Here is a 20,021-nt window from a genome sequence, read left to right as displayed (position 1 = left end):
AGTTCTTAATACAGTAGGGTACTGCGGAGTGTGGTAGAGCAAAGGGATTTGGGAATACAAGTCCATAATTCATTGAAAGTGGATCACAGGTAGATAGAGAGGCAAAGAAAGTTCTGACACAATGGCCTGCATAAATCAAAGTATTGATACAGGAGTTGGGATGTTCTGTTGAAGTTGTATAAGCCATTGGTGAAGGTTCATTTGGAGTATTGTGTGCAGCTTTGGTCACCTAGCTACAAAAATGATGTAAACAAAATGGACAAGGATGTTGCCAGGCCTGGAGGACCTGAGTTACAAGGAAAGATTGAACAGGTTTGGGCTTTATTCCCTAGAACGTAGAAGATTGAGGGGAGATTTGGTAGAGGCATACTAAATTATGAGAGGTATAGAAAGGGTAAATGCAAGCAGCATTTTCCCTGGAGGGTGGCTGAGACTACAACTAGAGCTCATGAGTTAAAGGTGTAAGATGAAAAGTTTAAGGAGAGCATGAGGGGAAACTTCTTCACTCAGAGGGTGGTGAGAGTGTGGAATGAGCTGCCTGCGCAAGTGGAGGATACAAATTTGATTTCAACATTTAGGAGAAATTTGTTTAGGTACACAGATGTGAGGTGTATGGAGGGCTATGGTCCGGGTGTAGGTCGATGAGACTAGGCAGTGTAAATGTTTCAGAATGGGCTGGATGGGCCGAAGGGCCTGTGATTGTGCTGTAGTTTCCTATGACTCTATGCAATAGGGTGTACACACAGTATAATCATAAACACAAGAAAGTCTGCAGATGCTGGAAATCCAAAGCAAAACACACAAAATGCTGGAGGAGTTCAGCAGGTCTTTGAAACTGAATAAACAGTCGACGGTTTGGGTTGAAACACTGACTGTTTGTTTATATTCACACAGATGCCCTGAAAATAAAAGCAGCCAATTGCAAGTTGCATTTCCTGAGCCACACAAAGTTCTGTAAACTGCACAATGCTCCAAATCTGTACTATTATTTACTCACATTTGGCTGGAACATCCAAATCAAGAAAAGCTGTCAAGAATTCTGACTACATTTTTGTCATAAATTCATTTCAAACGGAATAATTTTCTCAAAATTATTTGCTGCATCTATACATAATAGCAAACGGACTACTTCTTCTCAGCCTGTAAGACCTTGCCCATCTCCTCTCAGCAAGATTGTTAATCAGTATCAAGCATGTAAAAAAAAGATCTGATCCTCCCAATATTTCCTAATTAATTACTGAAATAGTTACCATACCATCTTTCCTGATACATGTCGTTTGACTTCTTTTAAAATGGAAACAAAATATTGTCATCTACAATAAGCTGCCTGAAGGAAGTATTTTAAACAAAAGCAGAACAGCTTGAATTTACCTGTATTAGCCACGGTACAAAACACCGTACAGTTGCAGTACACTGCCTAGAAATTCAATCATATTGCTACTTTTTTCCCAGAACCGTACAATTGAAAATTAATCTCCCTATGCATCTCACCCCTGAGTGTGAAACATGATAATAACGATTTCCAGTTTTTTTTATATATATAGTTAACCTGAAAATTCAACCAGATTGCTTCAGGCATGAGGCACCATTTGGGCAGCAGGAGGGGCACACAAGATCATTTCCTTCCCCCTACAATGCTGCGTTGTGGAGCACAATGTTGGAAGTAATAACAGGTTTCCCCAGGTATATCCATTATTGGTCAACTCTATCATCCCTGATTACCCTGCACCTGGATCCCTTCCTCAAACATGGTTCTTGATACCCCCTGCCCCAACAACCAGTGATGTGACCCCTGACTTCTGAACACACGTTGGGGATCTATCCAGGCTCCCAGTGGAGACCTTGATCTCCAGCACAACACTTCTATCCTTTTCCTCACTGCTGCCCTGCAGTCTCAAACACAATCCTGGACTGTACTCCATGGCCTTTGGCTAACCATTATCTGCTGCTCAGGCAGCTCTCGCTGTCTTCCAAACCCACAATCCAAGGTACAAGATCAGATACTTCTCTCCAGCACCCTCGAAGCATCCACCCCAATTCTTCCTGCATCCCACCACGAGGCATAGACTCCAATCCCTCCTTCCCAGCCCAGCCACCCAACAAACAGACTAATCCTTCCCAAATTTAACCCTTTCTAACCACAGTATGGACCTCATCCCTCTCCTAACCCAACCAATCTTCCCCTTTAACCTACCCAATGCTGAGCTACCAATCCCTCTTTACCACCCCAAACCATCACAACCTGGCCTCTTACCCTACCTAAGTACACTAGAAATTTTAGGCTGATCTATTCCAGTGATCAGATGGACATTAAAAATGCCTTTTACCCCCATCTCCAAAATTAACATGAAGCTCTTTTTGGAATACCTAAATGGCAACATTTTTACGAATGGAAACAAAAGAAAATTTGACTTTTCAAGAACTAATTAGGTAGAGATGGCAAGATAACCAAAATTAAAGTAGAAATCTGTATAAAACAAACAAAATATTGAACCAAATGCAGGACCAAGTCTATGGTCATTATCACGATTACATAACGCCCCGTGTACGGGTTGCAGCTCAACTACCACATACATTCCTGATCCCTGAAAGTGAAGAGAAATATCTAGACAACAGCACAAAGAGGCATCATGTAATGGGATGTGAATTGCAGGGAAAGGACCATAAGACATGGACACATGTTTAAAAATAAACTTGGAGGAATGTTGGGCAGTAACTTAAACAGAAAATGTTCATCTTTAGCACTATTGAAGTCATTAAGTGCAAATACAAAGAAGTAGAAACCAACAAAGTTGGGGGAAAAATCTGGGACAAATGCAAAGAGAAACTTAATTCAAGCAGAGTAATTAATACATGATTACATCTGCCAAACAGAGTGCAGGACAGCCAAAAGCTCTGATACCAAAGGGCAGGGAGGTGCATGGGAGTGATGGAAAAGATCACAGGTTCCCATAGAAGAAAGGCAGAGCAGTAAGTTCTGAATATGGGCCAAAATTCAGGGGCCATGATTAAGAGTAATTAGCAGAAGGAGTAGAGGGCAAATGATGAGATTTTTTTCAACCAGAGGGTGGGAGGAGTCTGGAACTTGCTGCCTAAGCGGGTTGAAGGTCACATTTAAACAGAACTTGGAAAGGAGAGACTTGCAGTCTTACAGACTTGATACTGAAAGGTGGGATTTGGGAAGGAGTCCTTATTAATTGCTATGGGCTTTATAGCCTTCAGTACTATAAACTTTCCAAATCATCACATTATTGCTTTTGTGTGCAAACAGTTTGTCTCCTAATGTATGCAATCTTTGAACTGGGTGACATAGCTTTAAGGTGAGAGGGGAGAGATCTAATAGGAACCTAAGGGCAACTTTTTCGATCGGGGATGGCCAGTCTGTGAAATGAGCTGCCTGTGCAGAGGTTCCCAACCTTTTTTATGCCAGGGAGCCTTACCATTAACCGAGAGGTCCATAGACACCAGGTTGGGAACTCTTGTGCTTAAAGAAGTAGTTGAGGCTAGAGGAAGTACTTGAACAAGTACGTGGACAGGAAGATTTAGAGCAGGGGTTCCCAACATGGGGTCCACAGATCCCTCGGTTAATGGTAGGGGTCCATGACATAAAAAAAGGTTGGGAACCCCTGTTTTAGAGGAATGTGGGCCAAACGGGAGCAAATGGATGAGAATAGTGGTCACTGCGGACCAGATACGCTGAAGGGCCTGTATGAGCCTGTGAAAATATTTACTGTTTTTCAAATTAATTTTATCATTTTAAGATTTGTGATACTTTGTGGCATGTATTGAACTGACCATTTGGACAATTAAATAGCAAAAATTAACGCACCCCAAAAAGAACAGCTATTTTATCCCACTATAAGCCATCAATACACTCTCTTTCTCAATAACCACTGCACCATCCTCTGACCTGCCTTATATATTGTGATTTTGATCAACAGTGACTTCTTGTGTGCCATTGATATGGGATTTGGTGAATGTAATGTCATTGAACATAAGGAGCATAGTTTGATTTTCCTTTCCATCAGAGATGGTCATTAGCTGGCAATTATGTGAACTGAACTTTACTCGCCACCTTCAACCCATGCCTGAATGTTTTCCTGAGCTAGTGCGTGCAGGCAGGAACTGCTGCTTTATCTGAAGCGTTGCAAGTGGAATCAGTTGGCAAAAATCCCCACTTGGAAAGTAAGGATGTTAGTGAGAGTATTCGGCCCAGGAGACTACTTCAAGGAAATCCTGCAGTGATGTCCAAGGTAATTAGCCAATGACAACCACAACCATCTTCCTTTGTATAAATTGCTTCCAGATAGTGGAAAATATTATTATTATTAAATAGTATTTTATTAAGTTTTACTAGAATTCATTAGTGCCACACTTGGTCAAATTATTGTTTTACTGCCAAGGGCAGTCACTCTCACTTACACCAGGAATTCAACTCTTCTGTTAATATTTGGATCGGGGCAGTTGATCCAGGCATGGAACATGGGCTGGCCCTGGCAAAATTCAGTGAGCACTGATGAGAAGTTATTCTGTGCGCAAATACAAGTTACCATGACGAATGACAATCAACAAAAGCACAATAGCAGGAATTTAACGGGACTGAAATAAGTCACTTGGATTTGTCACATAAGCTGTCTGTTGAGAACAGGAAGGAAGTGGGACTAGGTAACTCGTTTTGCTTGGATACACAATTCTGGATTCAACATTGCTCGATCATAACAATTTCAGACAATCAGCTTTTTCCATTAACACCTACTGCAGATCCATATTTTGTTTCCTTACCTGCTCAATTGCCATTTTGACTTTGTCTGATTAGTTCTCACCTCATCTCATCTCACCAACCTTCCATCCTATTATTGGCCTTCCCTTTAGTTCTCTCTTTGTTCACTGCTTTCCCTAATACTTGTTGAAAATTGGTTGCATCCTTAACACATTCTGATGAAACGTCATCAACACAAATTGTTAATTTTATTTCCCTCTCCACTGAGATCTACGGACCTATTGGATATTTCCAGAATACTCGTTACAACTTGTGAAAATTACAGAATGAGGAAGGACGAGAATTAAATGATGGATTTCTGTGGCCAGAAGAGAGAAAAACTCAAGTTCAATGTCAGTCAGTCAAGAATGTTCATGAGTAAATGATCAAGTATGCTCATACAATCCTATTTAAGTTTGGATCAACATGTTAAGGTAACCAAAGCATGTTAATCAATGAACTGCCAATGGAAAAGCTTTAACTTACTATTTTTTAATTCATAAATATAGTAAGAACATAAGACCATAGACCAGAGACCATAAGACTAAGAGCAAAATTAGGCCATTCAGCCCATCGAGTCTGCTCCACCATTCCATCATGGCCGATCCCGGATCCCACTCAACCCCGTACACCTGCTTTCTCACCATATCCTTTGAATGGAGAAAGTGAGAGTTTGACCAAAACGGAGACAGCAGGTTCACCTGTCGCCCAGAAAATGAAAAAAAAATGTATCTGAACAATACAAATGCATCTTGGTTTCACTACAGTGTTCAGAGTCCGTTTGCTGAAAGTGAAGGGAAATACGTACAAAGGTAAGCAAAAGTCATCAAGATCATAAGGATCTCGATGATCTCTTAGTTACATCATCATATTATAGATATAGAGCAATTTGAACTCAGTGAATTGGTACTGAAGTACTGCTGGACCTGAAATTTTTCAAGGACTTTCCCAAATTTTGTAACTATTAGTATTTAATGCAAGTTTGGAATTCTATTCAAAAATACTTGCAAAGTTATTTAGAAGTGCATTGAAAGAAAATATTAAGAAATGTGAGAAGCAGCAGAATCTTAACATAAATTGTTGTACTACTCATCTATACAGTGGACCATTGAACTGTAAGATATTTACCAGCAGATGCAGTAATGATGCACAATCGCACTGTTCTGAGATCTCTCCCACATTGATATCAATCACAGCAATGAATCAAATATGTCTACAATGAAGGTAACCAGCATTTCACTCACCCGTTTATCAATGTCTCCGTGCTGAAGTTGCACAAAGCGAGCACTAATAGCAGCAATGTAGCTCTGCTGATTGGAGAAAGCCACTCTACCAGCTCCTTTCGGATACTTCAGCTCAGGATCTGTATCAATGCCTGCATAGCAGACCCCTCCATACAATCGATCCATGATCATAGCCAACTCAACTGCAAGAAAACAAAGCTTGTGCTTAGATCACTTCCTGTCCATTACAAAAACATTACCAAATAACGCTGCTTTCCCTGTTCAGATCGACCAACAAATAAATTTGTTGAGGGATACAGTGTGGAGTAGGTCCTCCCACCCCATCCCAGCAACCCCACAACCCAAATTAACCTTTATAATGACCAATTAACCTATCCGGTATCTCTTTGGAGTGTGGGAGGAAACCGGAGCACTCGGAGAAATCCCACACATTCTACATGGAGGATGTACAGAGACTCCTTACAGAACGGCACCTGAAATGAACTCCGGAAGACCCCAAGCTACAAAAGCATCGCCCTAACTGCTACACTGCCTCTCCAAGTTCAATCCTACGTCCCCACCAAGAGAGGTGGGAATGGGTAAGCAAGCCATCAGGGCTCTGGTGAAGCAGGATCGGCCAATCCCCTGTACCGCGGATGCAACGGATTACAGAAACGTTGATGAACTCCAACTGTACCATCGACTTTGGACGATGGAGACAGAAGGTCATCAATGGCACATGGAGCATTGTCAACAGTTTTGGGCCCCTCATCTCAGAAAGGATGTATTGTCGTTGGAGAGAGTCCAGAGCAGGTTGATGAGGATGATTCCGGGAACGAAGGAGTTAATGTATGAGGAGCATTTGGCTTATACCCACTGGATTTAAGAATAATGCTGAGGGATCTCATTGAAACCTACCGAATGTTGAGAGGACTAGATAAGGTGGATGTGGAAAAGGTTGTTTCCAGAACGAGGGGGTACAGCCTCAAAATTGAGGGGCGACCTTTTAGAACAGAAGTAAGGAGGAATTTTATTTTAGCCAAAGAGTGGTGAACCTGTGGAATGGTCTGCCACAAGCTGCGGTGGAGGCCGAGTCCATGCGTATATTCAAAGCGGAAGTTGATAAATTCATGATTGGTCAGGGCATCAAGGGATACGGTGAGGGAGCAGGTGTGTGGGGTTGAATAGAATCTTGGATGAGCCATGATGAAATGGTGGAGCAGACTCAATGGGCTGAATGGCCTCATTTCGCTCCTATGTCTTATGGTCTAATGGCCTATGACCCGCTGGCAACTAAGGACCCAAGAAGAGGAACTGCTCTACTACCGTGGCACCCAATCTATAGAATTAAAATTTTCTTCTTTGCTTAATACAGCTAATTATTATTTTGGTTGAACATTTTCTTCCTAATTCTATATTGGATTAATAATCAGTCAAAATATATGCCAAACTGAAATTGAAAAGGTGGTGCAAAGTTGTGAACAACCATTGTTTAAAAAATGTTTGCATACTCCCAAAAAGTTTCATAAAAATTAGTTGAGCACCACTATCAATGAATTCATGTTCAAAGCAATCTCAGATGAGGTTTGTCAGGCCTCATCTCCACGACTCTGCTGTAATAAAACAGCAGCACCATCAACAAAAACATCTCAAAGTCCAATCCGTAGTCTTGTTTATTCTATGCATTTGTCTTCCCTCAGGACACATGTTCAGCTGGCTCTATGGAAATAAGATAGTGAGCGGAAAAATATTGGGTTGGGAACCATAATCCACACTGTCCAAACAAGCATCCCAAAAAATTGGATCAGTACCACCATGAATAAACAGATGGATGTGTCTGCAGACTAGACTATTTTCTCTAGTTTCCTGAAGCGCACTAATGTTGGTTTTTAATGTTTTAAGATTGGGTAATGGAAGTCAGAAGGAAAGGGAAATTTAAAATAATAACCCCGGCTGCTGATCACTTTCAATTTGTTGTAACAAATATTACTTGCTTTTTGCACACCTTTATTTTTAATTATAATAAACAATTATTCAAGTTAAGCTGAAAGTGTGCATCTTCAGAATACACATTCAGTAAAAGGGCAACACACATCAAAGTTGCTGGTGAACGCAGCAGGCCAGGCAGCATCTCTAGGAAGAGGTACAGTCGACGTTTCAGGCCGAGACCCTTTGTCGGAAGGGTCTCGGCCTGAAACGTCGACTGTACTTCTTCCTAGAGATGCTGCCTGGCCTGCTGCGTTCACCAGCAACTTTGATGTGTGTTGCTTGAATTTCCAGCATCTGCAGAATTCCTGTTGTTCAGTAAAAAGGAATGTTTTTTAAAATTACAAATAGATTATAAAGAATATTTATTTATATAAAAGACTCAGATAAGACATAGATGCAGAATTTATATGCTAGTACTTTGCTGTGAAATAAACTCTGATCTTCCTATAGACACACTTGATAACTGGTTTCTAAAACTAGCATATTTATTAATTGATTAAGCTGAACATGGGGAAAATATCAGGGTTACTTTGTTGAGAATGGAAAACAAAACAAAGATGTTATTTGAATCATTGTAAGTAACTTGTTTACAATAGGATGGCATACTCCCATAATCAAATACATGCTTTCACTAGTGTGTTCAACTTTTAATCACTGCTACAAATAGCATAATATGCAATTTTCTGAATAAAAAAAAACCATCAGTCTACAAGAATCATTATTTCTCTGCAGAGCAAATTTGGAGCCCATCCAGCCAAGAGACCATTTTTAATGACTTAATGATGGAAAGGCTCTGCCCAAGTGACACTGATGACAGATGTGGGAGTGTCTGCAATCAACAGTTCATTATTTTCATATCGGGAACTGTTTCTAACAATCCCAGCATTTCATTCCACTCTAATCTTCTCTCTTCCAGAGTCCACAAAAACTGTGCAGATCCACTGTTTGCTTGTGTTGAATACAAGATTCAGATCACAAAAGTTTCAAGCAGATTCTGTCCACAAACTGCATTTATTTTCATATTAGATCGTCCATGGCTCTTATAATTTTGGATTGAAAGCAAAATTATAATAGACTTGAAAATGTAAATAGAACAAGCAAAGTATCATTATGAAGTCAGCATGGGTGCTAGATTCTCCAACAGAAAATAAATGACACTTTATAATTATCAGCCATTGGTGCTGGACTGTTATTTAGACTCAGTGGGCTAAAAAGCCTGTTTCCATGCTGTGTATATCTATGCATTCTCCTATTAATAATTTCTGAATTTATTCCAACTACAAGCAGTACTTTCACATTTTAGATTTGCCTCAGTAATGTGACAGATATTCACTGTCTTTGGGTCAGGAGGCTTTGCATTCCGCTCCCCCCACCCCCACGTTCAGCTTTCTAAACACCAGCAGTTGCCAGTTCCAAAGATCAAAGTGCTGTTTTTTAGTAAGTTAAACTTCTAACCAATATTCTTTCTTTAGCTTCTGGTCATAAACGGGAGACTATCTTCAGTTCTTAAAATGTAAATGGCAAGCAGTCTGTTTGAAAGGATAACTTTGGAAACAAGCACTATCTATAGACTTGCTGGCACCACAGCACCTGCTGAAGAGATACAGTACAGGACACTGGATTACTTAATTTGGCATGTTTCAAACTAGACAACGCCAGCTAAGTTCTTTAGTTCAAAGAAGCTTGCAGACCAGAATTATATTACCATTTAGCATAATAAATAACTGATTTGTTTTTTTTTGCTCAGCATAACAAAACTTTCAATTTACAGATACATTTACATTTCTTCCCCTCACAGATATCAGCTATCAGAACACTTCCATCAAAATATAGACATCATCCCAACATTCTATACAAAAGCCCTTATTAGTATAGCAGACAAGTTTACACCTACATACTGCAGAAAATGTTGTCATGTTTTATGAAAACTATTTGTTTTTGGGTGTACCATACATGTCAAAAAGTCCAAAGGAATGTATTCCATGATTAATTTACGCCAACCAAAAAGTCCAGGGGTCTTATTGGATATCCAACAAAGTAAAATGTTCTTCCTCGCACAAAAAGTCAGGATGTTAAAAAGTTTTTTCTGATGTGCTTTAATAATATGACTGCTGGGTAAGCCTAAGAGAAAAGACACTGGGTCCAGTTCAAGCTCCATGTTCAGAATCCTTTCCATTTCACTCAAAACATCACTCCAGTATGCCTGAAGTTTGGGACAAGTCCAAAAACAGTGGGTGAAAGTTCCAGTATTTACTTTACATTTAGAACACATTGGAGAAACCTCTGTCGTCTTAAATTTCGAGAGACAATCTGGAGTCAGATGGGCTCTATGCAGAACTTGGAGTTGCAGTACTTTAGTTCTACTGCAAACTGAAATTTTCTTTGCATTATCACAGATGTCTTCCCATGTTTCAGCTGTAATTTCTACTCCCAGCTCTTCCTCCCAGACCCTTCCCAGCTGCTCAGTCTCTCCACAAGAACATTCCTTCAGGATGCTGTAAAAAGTACTGATGGAGACTTCACCCTTAGAACAAAACACCCTCTTTTCTATGTCAGAACTATAGAAATCAGTTAACAATGATGTTTTTTTCTGCATATAATCTCTTATCTGAAAGAAACGAAAAAGATCCTTGTTGGGTATGTTAAATTTCTGTACTATTTGACTGAAAGTCATCATCGTTCCTTCATCAAACAAATCTCCTAGATGGAAAATACCCTTAGAAATCCAAAGTTTAAATCCAGAATCCATTATAATAACTGATTTGTTAATAGTTGGATGATTTGTGTATTCATAGAGTCAGCTTCACAGCATTAATTGTGGGTACCTGGGGATTCTGTCTCCAGAAGCTTCTAGAACTTGTGTGTTAAAAGATATCTAAAACCATATCACATGTGTGAAGCCATGTGAGTGGCAAAGAAGTAATATAAACTTAGAGTGCAGTCCAGGCTTATTAGGAATGAGACAAAGAACATCAACAAGAATGATAGAAATACAGGGTGAATTATAATCTATTCCTCTGCCTTCAACGTCTGCAACAGACAACTGGTTCATCTGTGGCTCGTGGGTATGTCTTTTTAGCTTACAGGAATTATACTTGTATTTTTGAAATTCTTTGTTTTAGAAATAGTTTATAATTTGGAAGTCTGTGAGTTTATTAAGATTGTTGTTTAGATTTAAAATATATATCACTGAAAACAAATGAACTGTGTTTAAACAACTTTGTTTGCTGGAAGTATCTTCTCTTGGTAGGTGGGGGGGACGACCCATTACTCAAATAGTGGGCATTGGCAGCTAAACTTGCATGGAGGATAAGCAGGGAAGTTAATTAGTCTTCAAAGACTGGGTAGTTACAGTATAAACTCCCTTTAGTGAAGGTACCCGAGATTATTTCCATCAGAGAGGGCTTAAGGTCTTTATTTGAGTTTAGAACTTTGTGGTCAGCAAACTCAATACTTTCTCAGTAAATAGTTATTGACAGCCTGGTAGTTTTAGTTTTATCATTTCCCTGCTTTCAGTTTTTCCCCTTTTCCCATTCCCAAAATTCTCTACTTCCATTTCATTCCTAAAGAACTGCATTCTGTAAATAAAGATAACCCCAATTAAGTAAAAATAAGTATTCTCTGGTGAGGTGCTGGAAGACAGGAGTCTTTATTCATAAAGGGCTGTAAGGAATAACCTGGCAATCATAGACCTGTTAGCCTAGCATCCGTAGAAGGCAAGCTGATGGAAAACATTATGAGGAGTAAGATATACCTGTATTTAGAAAGGCAGGATTGATTACATGCAGGCAGCATGGTTTCGTGCCTGGAAAAGCTTGTCTTACAAACGTGATCGTTTTTTATGAAATGACAAGGATGTATATATGGACGTCAGTAAGGTTTGAGATGGCGGGCTAGATCACATGGTATCCAAGGAGAGCTAGCAGACCTGATACAAAACTGGATGAGGGGTAAGAAATGGAGGGTGATGGTGAAAGGATGTTTCATGGACTGGAGGCATGTGACTAGTGTGGTGCCCCTAGGGCTAGTGCTGGCCCTATTGTTATTTCTCATCTAAATTAATCATTTACATGAGAATATATAAGAATTAGTTAGTAAGTTTGCAGCTGACACCAAAATAGATAATATCATGGACAGTGGAGAATCAAGAATTGCAGTACGGTCCATTACATTTTGGAAGGACAAATCACGGGGTAAGTTTTAGGATGAACAGAAGAGCCTTGGGCACTGTTGTTAAACAGAAGGGCCTTGGAGTACAGGTACATAGTTCCCTTAAATTTCAAAAGGACAGTGAATGCTTTTGGCATCCTGGCCTTCATTCATCAGGCCACTGAATACAGAGGCTGGGAAGCAATAGTGCAATTGTACAAGATGTTGGTGAGGCCGCACTTGGAGAATGATATTCAGTTTTCCTCACAATGTTAGAGGAAGGATGTGATTAAACTTAAAAGAGTGCAAAAAAGATTTACAAGAATGTTGCCAAAACTTGAGGGCCAGAGTTATTGGGAAAGGTTAGACAGCTGGTCCTGTACTCCTTGGAGCGTAGGAGACTAAGAGGTATACAAAATCATGAGGGGCTAAGGTAGGATGAGCAGTCAATTTTCCAAGGGTGGGAAATCAAAACCCAGAGGACATAGTTTTAAGGTTAAAGATGAAAGGTTTAATAAGAATTTGAGTTTTTTTCCACACACAGTAGAGGGTGCATACATGGAACCAGCTGCCAGAGAAAGTGGTTAAAGCAGGTACCTTAGATAAAGTTAAGAAGTATGTAGATAGGTACATGAATGACAAGAGTTTAGAGAGATATGGGTCAAATGCAGGGAAGTGGGATTAGTTTGCTTCTTGGTTGACACGAATACTTATGAACCAATTGGCATTTTCCCATGTTGTACAACCCTGTGACCTTGACTCTTAGTAGAACAGACATCAATATCTAAATCTTATGCCCCCAGATATTCTTGAGCCAAAATCTCTGCTCCAGCACTTCAAAAATATATTATTTATTTTTATTGCTTTGAAATGCAACTCTTTATTATCTTGTGACTGTTTAAGCTTAAATACGGACTGTGCTGGCTGACACCACAACAGAAAGATCTCTACCATGCGTGTGTAAAATAGAAAATCGCCTTCAGATGTGAAGAATACAACAGGAACTCACAATTCATCCATTGTATAATCATAATAATTACAGGTTCAAAATACAATAGATAAATCAATTAGATTTTGTATTAATATCCAAGCAGATTCTAAAATAGTTGCATTATATATAAAGGTATGAATATACAGCTGAAGTCAGCTCTGTAAATTCTACTCGCACATACTCTAAACAGCTTTTGAAAATTGCTTCACATTCACATTTAACACCATCAGTTCACTTTGTATGGGATATTTTTTTTGTATGTTAAATTTAAAATGGCTTCTTTGTTATGTAAATCTTTTAAATTGCTGCGTATGTGGATTAAAATGGCTTCAATGTGTTAAATGCTGAGAAAGTCTCTCGCTAGACATTTGTCTGGGTTAAAACAGACAGCAGGGTGCTATTAGCCAATTGGTGTTCATGTTATCGTTTCTTCGGGTGATAATGCTGTCTCATATGACTGGGAACGGGGTTTTTGACGGGGAGTCGGAGGAGGGGAGACGGGGAGTCGGAGGAGGAGAGACGGGAGTCGGAGGGGAGATGGGGAGTCGGAGGAGAGACGGGGAGGACGGCGGACGTGCGCAAGTCTCCGGTCGATCACTCCGGGTGATCCCGAGCCGCGAGTCGATGGGGCCCGGGTGGTCCTGAACCACGAGTCGACGGGGTCCGGGTGGTCCCGAGCCGCAAGTCGGCGGGGTCCGGGTGGTCCCGAGCCGGGAGGGGAGTCAACGGGGCCCAGGTGGCCCCGAGCCGCGAGTTGACGGGGTCCGGGTGGTCGTCAGGAATTTCTGAGCTCCAACTTGTGCACGAAGAGCTTAGACTTTGATAAGTCTGGTGCCTTTTTTTTCCCCATTACTTCCTTTTCTGTATCGAACTGATACTAATTTCATAGACTTGGTAATATCTATAAAGTGTACTTGGTACAACGTACTGTGTGTGCTGGCTGATGATTGATGTTTGGGATTGATTTGGGCAGCAGCGGTATAGCAACCGAGTCAGCGGGAAGCGTTCAGGCCGGTGCTGGGCGGGATTTCCCCTAGACATATACGAGCCAATATAGCTGAGCTTTACAACTTATTCTAGCCAGACTCACCAGCTCGAAGAGGTCTCGGTACTCCGCCCACAAAGATAGTCTTCCTTGGGTCCAGAGGCTGGGAACCATCCATCACAAAGTCACTGTCACTCAGGTTCCAGGGTCGAATTTGTACCTGCAGGGAAACAAGGTTTTGTTAATGAACTTTTAAATACTGGAATTTCAAACATCTTGGACAACTAGGATATGCAGTACAGCATATTCCAATTTTAGTATGATTTTGTTACACACACAATGAAGTCAGAAAACCCAAATGAATATTTGCCTGGTCCTTCAAAAGAACATAAATTATACCAAAAAAAATTGGAAACTTTCGTTCTCAAATTTTAAATGGCTAAGATTCATTTTCCTTCAAAGCTAAGAGACTTCAAACTGTTAGAAAATTGCTGGGGTAATTTTCTAACTAATAGAGTTTATTGTGCATTTCCTTTTATTTTATATAATTTTTGGGATTAGGATGCATTTAGACAACAACAGCAAAATGCTGATACAATGATCACTTATGAAGAACAAATAATAGGCAGCTTTTTTGCATGCTTATTGTTCTGGAAACTATAAACAAAGGCTTAACTATGCAGCTCAATATTGATTAATAAATTTTCAAGACCCAATCTTTGAATTTTACTAAAAGTAAAATCATACATCAGTAAATGGATAATCAAAATAATATACAGTGCGAATCTTAATTCATTAGGGAGGGGCAGCAGACAGCTGAATAATTCCCAGGTTAAGTGCCTCAGCAAATGACAAAGAGAACAGATGGTGTACAGAACTAAGCTGGAGATCCATTTACCGGTTTGTCCTTGATAGTGGGGCTTGAAACACACAGGTATAACTTTCCATCTTCCTCAATACACGCATCGATCAGAGCCTGCACAGAGCTTTCCTCTTGAAATAGCAGGAAGGCATAACCTTAGAGAATTTAAAAAAAAATGACATGTAAATGATGAAGCCAATATAGAAGTCATAAAATTGCAGCAACTTGCATTAACAATGTCCTTAACATAAAAGCAGCCCCAAGGGCTTTAACAAGAAGGTGACAGGTGACAAATTCAAGGTGCGACGCAGTCCAGCGCTTTGGGTTTGATACGGCAGGAGATAGAGGGCCAAACAGATTTAAAGTGGTATTATTAACATCCGAATTGCAGATTCTAGAAATATGTTTTTAAAAACTAAAGCGCTGGAAAGCAGGTTAGACAACATCAGTGGAATGGGAAATGAAACAGTTAACATTTCATCTTGAAGAACACTCATTCCGGGTGTTTCCAACATTTTACTTTTGTATTTTTTTAGATCAAAAGCATTGAAAGCTCCCCGATTACGACTAAAATCAAGAGGGAATGATCCACAGGATCCTAGACACTTGCAGGAAAAGGGGTGTGATTCAGAGTTAGAGAAAGTGGCTGAGGTTGTACGAGGCAAAAATAGGTAGATTCAGAAGATGGCAAGAATTTGCACTGGGAGGAGTGAAGGCAACGGAGGTTCGCGAGGAGAAGAACGACAGCTAAGTGAGGCACATTTGGATCAGGATCTTGTTCTGTCCGCACTGTGGAGAACAACAAGACATATAAATCATTCCAACAGCCTATCAAGTGGCTTACACCTGGAATGTTCACAAATGTTTAAAAGAGGTTAAACTTGTGATGCATGGAATTTAGCCAAATAAACAAAATAATGGATTTGTATTTAAAAAGCACTTTTCACAATCTCAGAATATTCCAGTAAATTCCACAGCTAAGGAATTACTTTTAAAGTCTGCGGAAAAACAGCACTGCAACGAAGGGCAGGTATGCAGTTGGATTGAGGAATAAATGTTGGGAAGAAGACCACAGATAACCCTCCAGAATAATTCTTCAGGATATCTTAACTAAACCTGAGAAGTAAATTGGGCTTCTCAGTCAAATATCCACATCTCCAAGGCTGCAGTGCTCTCTCTTGCCGCACAGGAGCAGCAAACTGTGTGGCTGTGGAATGGAACTTGAGTATGCAGGGGAAGGGGGGGGGTGAGATGAGTGCACTACCAACTGAGCCAAGGTTGACACAATGATGAAGTGTTCTCCAAATTTTAATGCATACTTGCAACTGCTTAATAACAGCTTGACAAATAGCAAATCACTTAATTAAAACTGACTTTTAAAATTACACAACCAGAGATGAAGCCGGCCATCTGGCTGTTCATTCCAGAAATAGGAGTACCGGTGCTCTTAATAAAGATTTGAAATGCCTTAAATTAATTTTCTGCCACTACAGAAAAAGATGACTTTGCAAAATTCTCTTTTCCTTCTACAGCGTACACCTGCAGTTCAAATTAATGCACTGGAACTCCTGAGGGAGGCCAGGAGCTGGGAAGAAGGACATGGATCCAAGCCAGTTGCAGGGTCATTATGGCAAAGTATTACTTGACCTACTTAAGCTCCAAGGGCTTGACCAACCTTCTTGTAAGAAAGCTGTTAGACCATAAGACATAAAAGCAAAATTAGGCTATTTGGCCCATCAAAACTGTATCACCATTCTATCATGACAGATTTATTCTCCTGCCTTCTCCCTGTAATCTTTGGCATTCTTACAAATTAAGAACTTGTCAATCTCCATTTTAAGTATACCCAATTTCTTAACCTCCACAGCCATCTGTGGCAATGAATTCCACAGATTCACCATCCTCTGGTGAGTGAAATTTCTCCTCATCTCTGTTCTAAATGGATGTCTATGTATTCTGAGACTGGGCCCTCTGGTCCTACACCACCCCCCCCCACCCCCCCCGCCCACTACAGGAAGCATCTCTCCACATCCACTCGATCTAGACATTTCAATATTCGATAGGTTTCAATGAGATAATCCCCCCCCCATTTTTCAAAACTCCAGCGAGTACAGGTCTAGCGCCATCAAAGGCCCCTCATCCGTTAATTTTCATTCTGGGATCATTCTCATGAACCTTCTCTGAACTTTTTCCAATGGCAACGCATCTTTTCTTAAATAAAGGGCCCATAACTGTTGTGATACAGTCTTCTGAAAGTGTTGACCTCTTTGCTTATTCCATGACTATTTCAACTTCTCCCTCCACCTCATTATTTAGCCAACAAACAACAAGACTTTCACCACGCATCTTCATCCAGCACATCATTTGGGTTTCAGATAGGCTGAGGAACACCCTGGGCAAAATAGAAAATAGGGGACCTGACAAAGGGAAGGAAAGGGGTTGAGCCCATGTTCAAGAACCCTACAGTGAAAATGTGAACACTTGCTGAATATCTGGATAACTAGATGATATCAGTCCCAATTTCCAATCCACCCACAGCCTTTTTCCTACAACTTCAGATTGTCACTGATCAAAAATACATCTTTTATATGGTCATTGAGTACCTTCAAAATAAAGAGGACAATATACTTCAGAGGCTTGGAAGAACTATTGAAAAAATGAAACACACTGGTGTTTAAAGAAATGACTTAAGGAGTGGGAAACTGGACACGTAAAAGATCTAGAACAGGGGACACCTAAGATATTGGAACAAAATACAGAAGAGATAAAGCAACAGTAAATGATTACTCTAAAGATAAGCAATACAGCTGCCAAACATTATATCCAGCACCAGTTTTGAGAGAATTAAATACAAAAAAAGGTATAAACATTACACATTAAATTTGAGGACATTAACCTAAAATTTCCGAGTACCTTGGATTCATTTCATACCTTACAAAATGTTCAACACTTTCAACGATTTGCACATCTTGAGATCACTTTTTACCTAAATCTGTCATTAAACTGCAGAGCATCACCTTCACACATTGTTACAATGCATTCCCTTGCAATTACCTTTAAAATTTTTGTGCTCATTGTGAAGTATTACCAAGAACAGTTTTGTTTATTTAATTACTTTTCAGGATTTGTGTATTACTGAAAAAGCCAGTGTATGACAATATCATACTTCACCGCTGACAAGGTACTGGTGGAGAGCCACCTCTTGGACCACCATTTTCCTGCTGGTAAAAGTAACAAGCTCCAAGAGTAAGACGTTCAATAGATGATTCATGTTATAGCCAGTGTGCTCTGGTGATGGAGAGGATGAGTGCTTAGGGTGGTGGGTGATGCCAGTCATGTGATATCATCCACTAATTTACAAGTGTCATCAGAGCGGCCTCCATTCAGGCAAGGGTGGTATTCACCCCATTCTCCTGCCTTGTGATTATCAGATGGTGGAAAGGCTTTTCCTCTTGGGACTCATTGACATCAGTCTCACCAGTGCTCCCTGATACTGCAATAAATCCAAGCCGGTGGCCACACTTTCTTAAAGGGAAACTGCATTCACTACCTGGATGGCCTGTAGCCCGGAGTCCGACGATTTTGAAGATTGGCAGGTTTCTCAAATAGCCTAAAACAAGGTAATGTTGCTTATTGACGTGACTGTAGATCTTAAATCATTTCATGTCTTTTCTGTAATAGAAAAGGAGGAGGAGAAGATGGCGGCGCAACGCAGCACGCGCGGCCTCTCCGGTGAATGCTATCTGTAATCTGTCAAGTAGGGTACTGTGCACAATTCTGATTTGATGGAGACAGATGTGAGAATACGGAGGAACATCTAGAGAAACTTCTGGAATTCCCGCTTCACTGCCGCTGCTATTGTGTGGTAACCAGAACCTCCGGAGCAGAAGGCCCCGAATCCTCGGCTTTGCTTGCTTCAGCGGCCGGGGCAAGGTCGAAGGCGCTCGGTAGGGGATGGCGCTCAGGAGGCTGTATTGGAGGGGCTGGTCGGAGGCTCGAAGTTTTCGGATGGATGGACTCAGTGTCGGCTATGGTCGGCTGCTTCCAAGGCATCGGCAGTTGTTGGTGCCTTGGAGGTTTATAGCAGGGAGTTTCTCCTTTTTGCCGCCTGCTATTGGGGACTCGAGAGTCGATCGGGACTTTCAGACTTTTTTTTTACCGTGCCTATGGTCTGTTCCTTATCAATTTATGGTATTGTTTTGCACTGCTGTAACCATATGTTATAATTATGTGGTTCTGTCAGTGTTAGTCTTTGGTTTGTCCTGTTTTCTGTGATATCACTCTGGAGGAACATTGTATCATTTCTTAATGCATGTATGCATTTCTAAATGACAATAAGAGAGGACTGTGTGTTCTCATAATCTATTCTAATCTAATAGAGCTAGCAAAACGAAACTTAGGTTTGATCTGACATAACTGAACTTCAATTTGCACTGTGCATATGCAAAACTGCCTCGAGGTGTTTGAACTATATAATCATAAAGCAGGGAAAGAGAGGAGATCCTGCTGAAAAGACTCCAAGGAGTGAAGAGTTAGACTGGAGAAGAAAAACTGCAGATGCTGGAATCTGAAACAACAAACCATCTGCCAGACTCTATATCACTAAGTAAGGGGTCCATTGACCCCAGACTGGAAACCCCTATGCCAAAGGAATTCCTTATTAAAAAGTAGAACCGGAAGTACCAACCTCTGGAATACTGACAAATTGGGATAATAACAGCATGGCTAAAGGGCTGGACCAGGAAAGGGCCGGTCAGAAACTGTAGCACCAGTTCTTGGGCAGGGAAGAACAATATCAAAGGCACAACCTCCACTTGAAACGGGATGAAACACAGGTTCAGTAGAAAGAGTAAATGGGGAGGTGACAAATACTTTAAATCAAAATATTTAGCTGGGAGTTGGAACAGGATAGGCATGAAATTAGACAAAGAGATGAATAATGAAGTAGGGACTTTTCAATAGAAAAAGAGAGATATATTAAATAAATTAATGAAACTTGTGGATAAGAGAGCCACACATTTCAGAGGAATCGAGTGAAGAGACAGCAGAGGTAATATTGTACC

At 40.5% G+C, this 20,021-nt stretch overlaps 1 protein-coding gene across 4 annotated transcripts in view; it reads right to left on the bottom strand.

Annotated features, from left to right (window-relative positions):
- Positions 1-20,021, bottom strand: part of cpeb3 (cytoplasmic polyadenylation element binding protein 3) — a 114,146-nt gene that overhangs the window by 17,648 nt on the left and 76,477 nt on the right. For all 4 annotated transcript variants that reach the window (XM_063071726.1, XM_063071728.1, XM_063071725.1 and 1 more), the window contains 3 exons: positions 14,995-15,113; positions 14,202-14,316; positions 6,004-6,185 (listed from right to left, as the gene is read on the bottom strand). In XM_063071726.1, the coding sequence (XP_062927796.1) occupies positions 6,004-6,185; positions 14,202-14,316; positions 14,995-15,113 (416 nt within the window). The remainder of the gene's footprint in view (positions 1-6,003; positions 6,186-14,201; positions 14,317-14,994; positions 15,114-20,021) is intronic.

Source organism: Mobula hypostoma, chromosome 19 (assembly GCF_963921235.1).
Source record: "Mobula hypostoma chromosome 19, sMobHyp1.1, whole genome shotgun sequence".
NCBI lineage: Eukaryota > Metazoa > Chordata > Chondrichthyes > Myliobatiformes > Myliobatidae > Mobula > Mobula hypostoma.
Note: the sequence above shows the minus strand (reverse complement) of the source record. Positions and strands in the feature narration are given on the sequence as shown.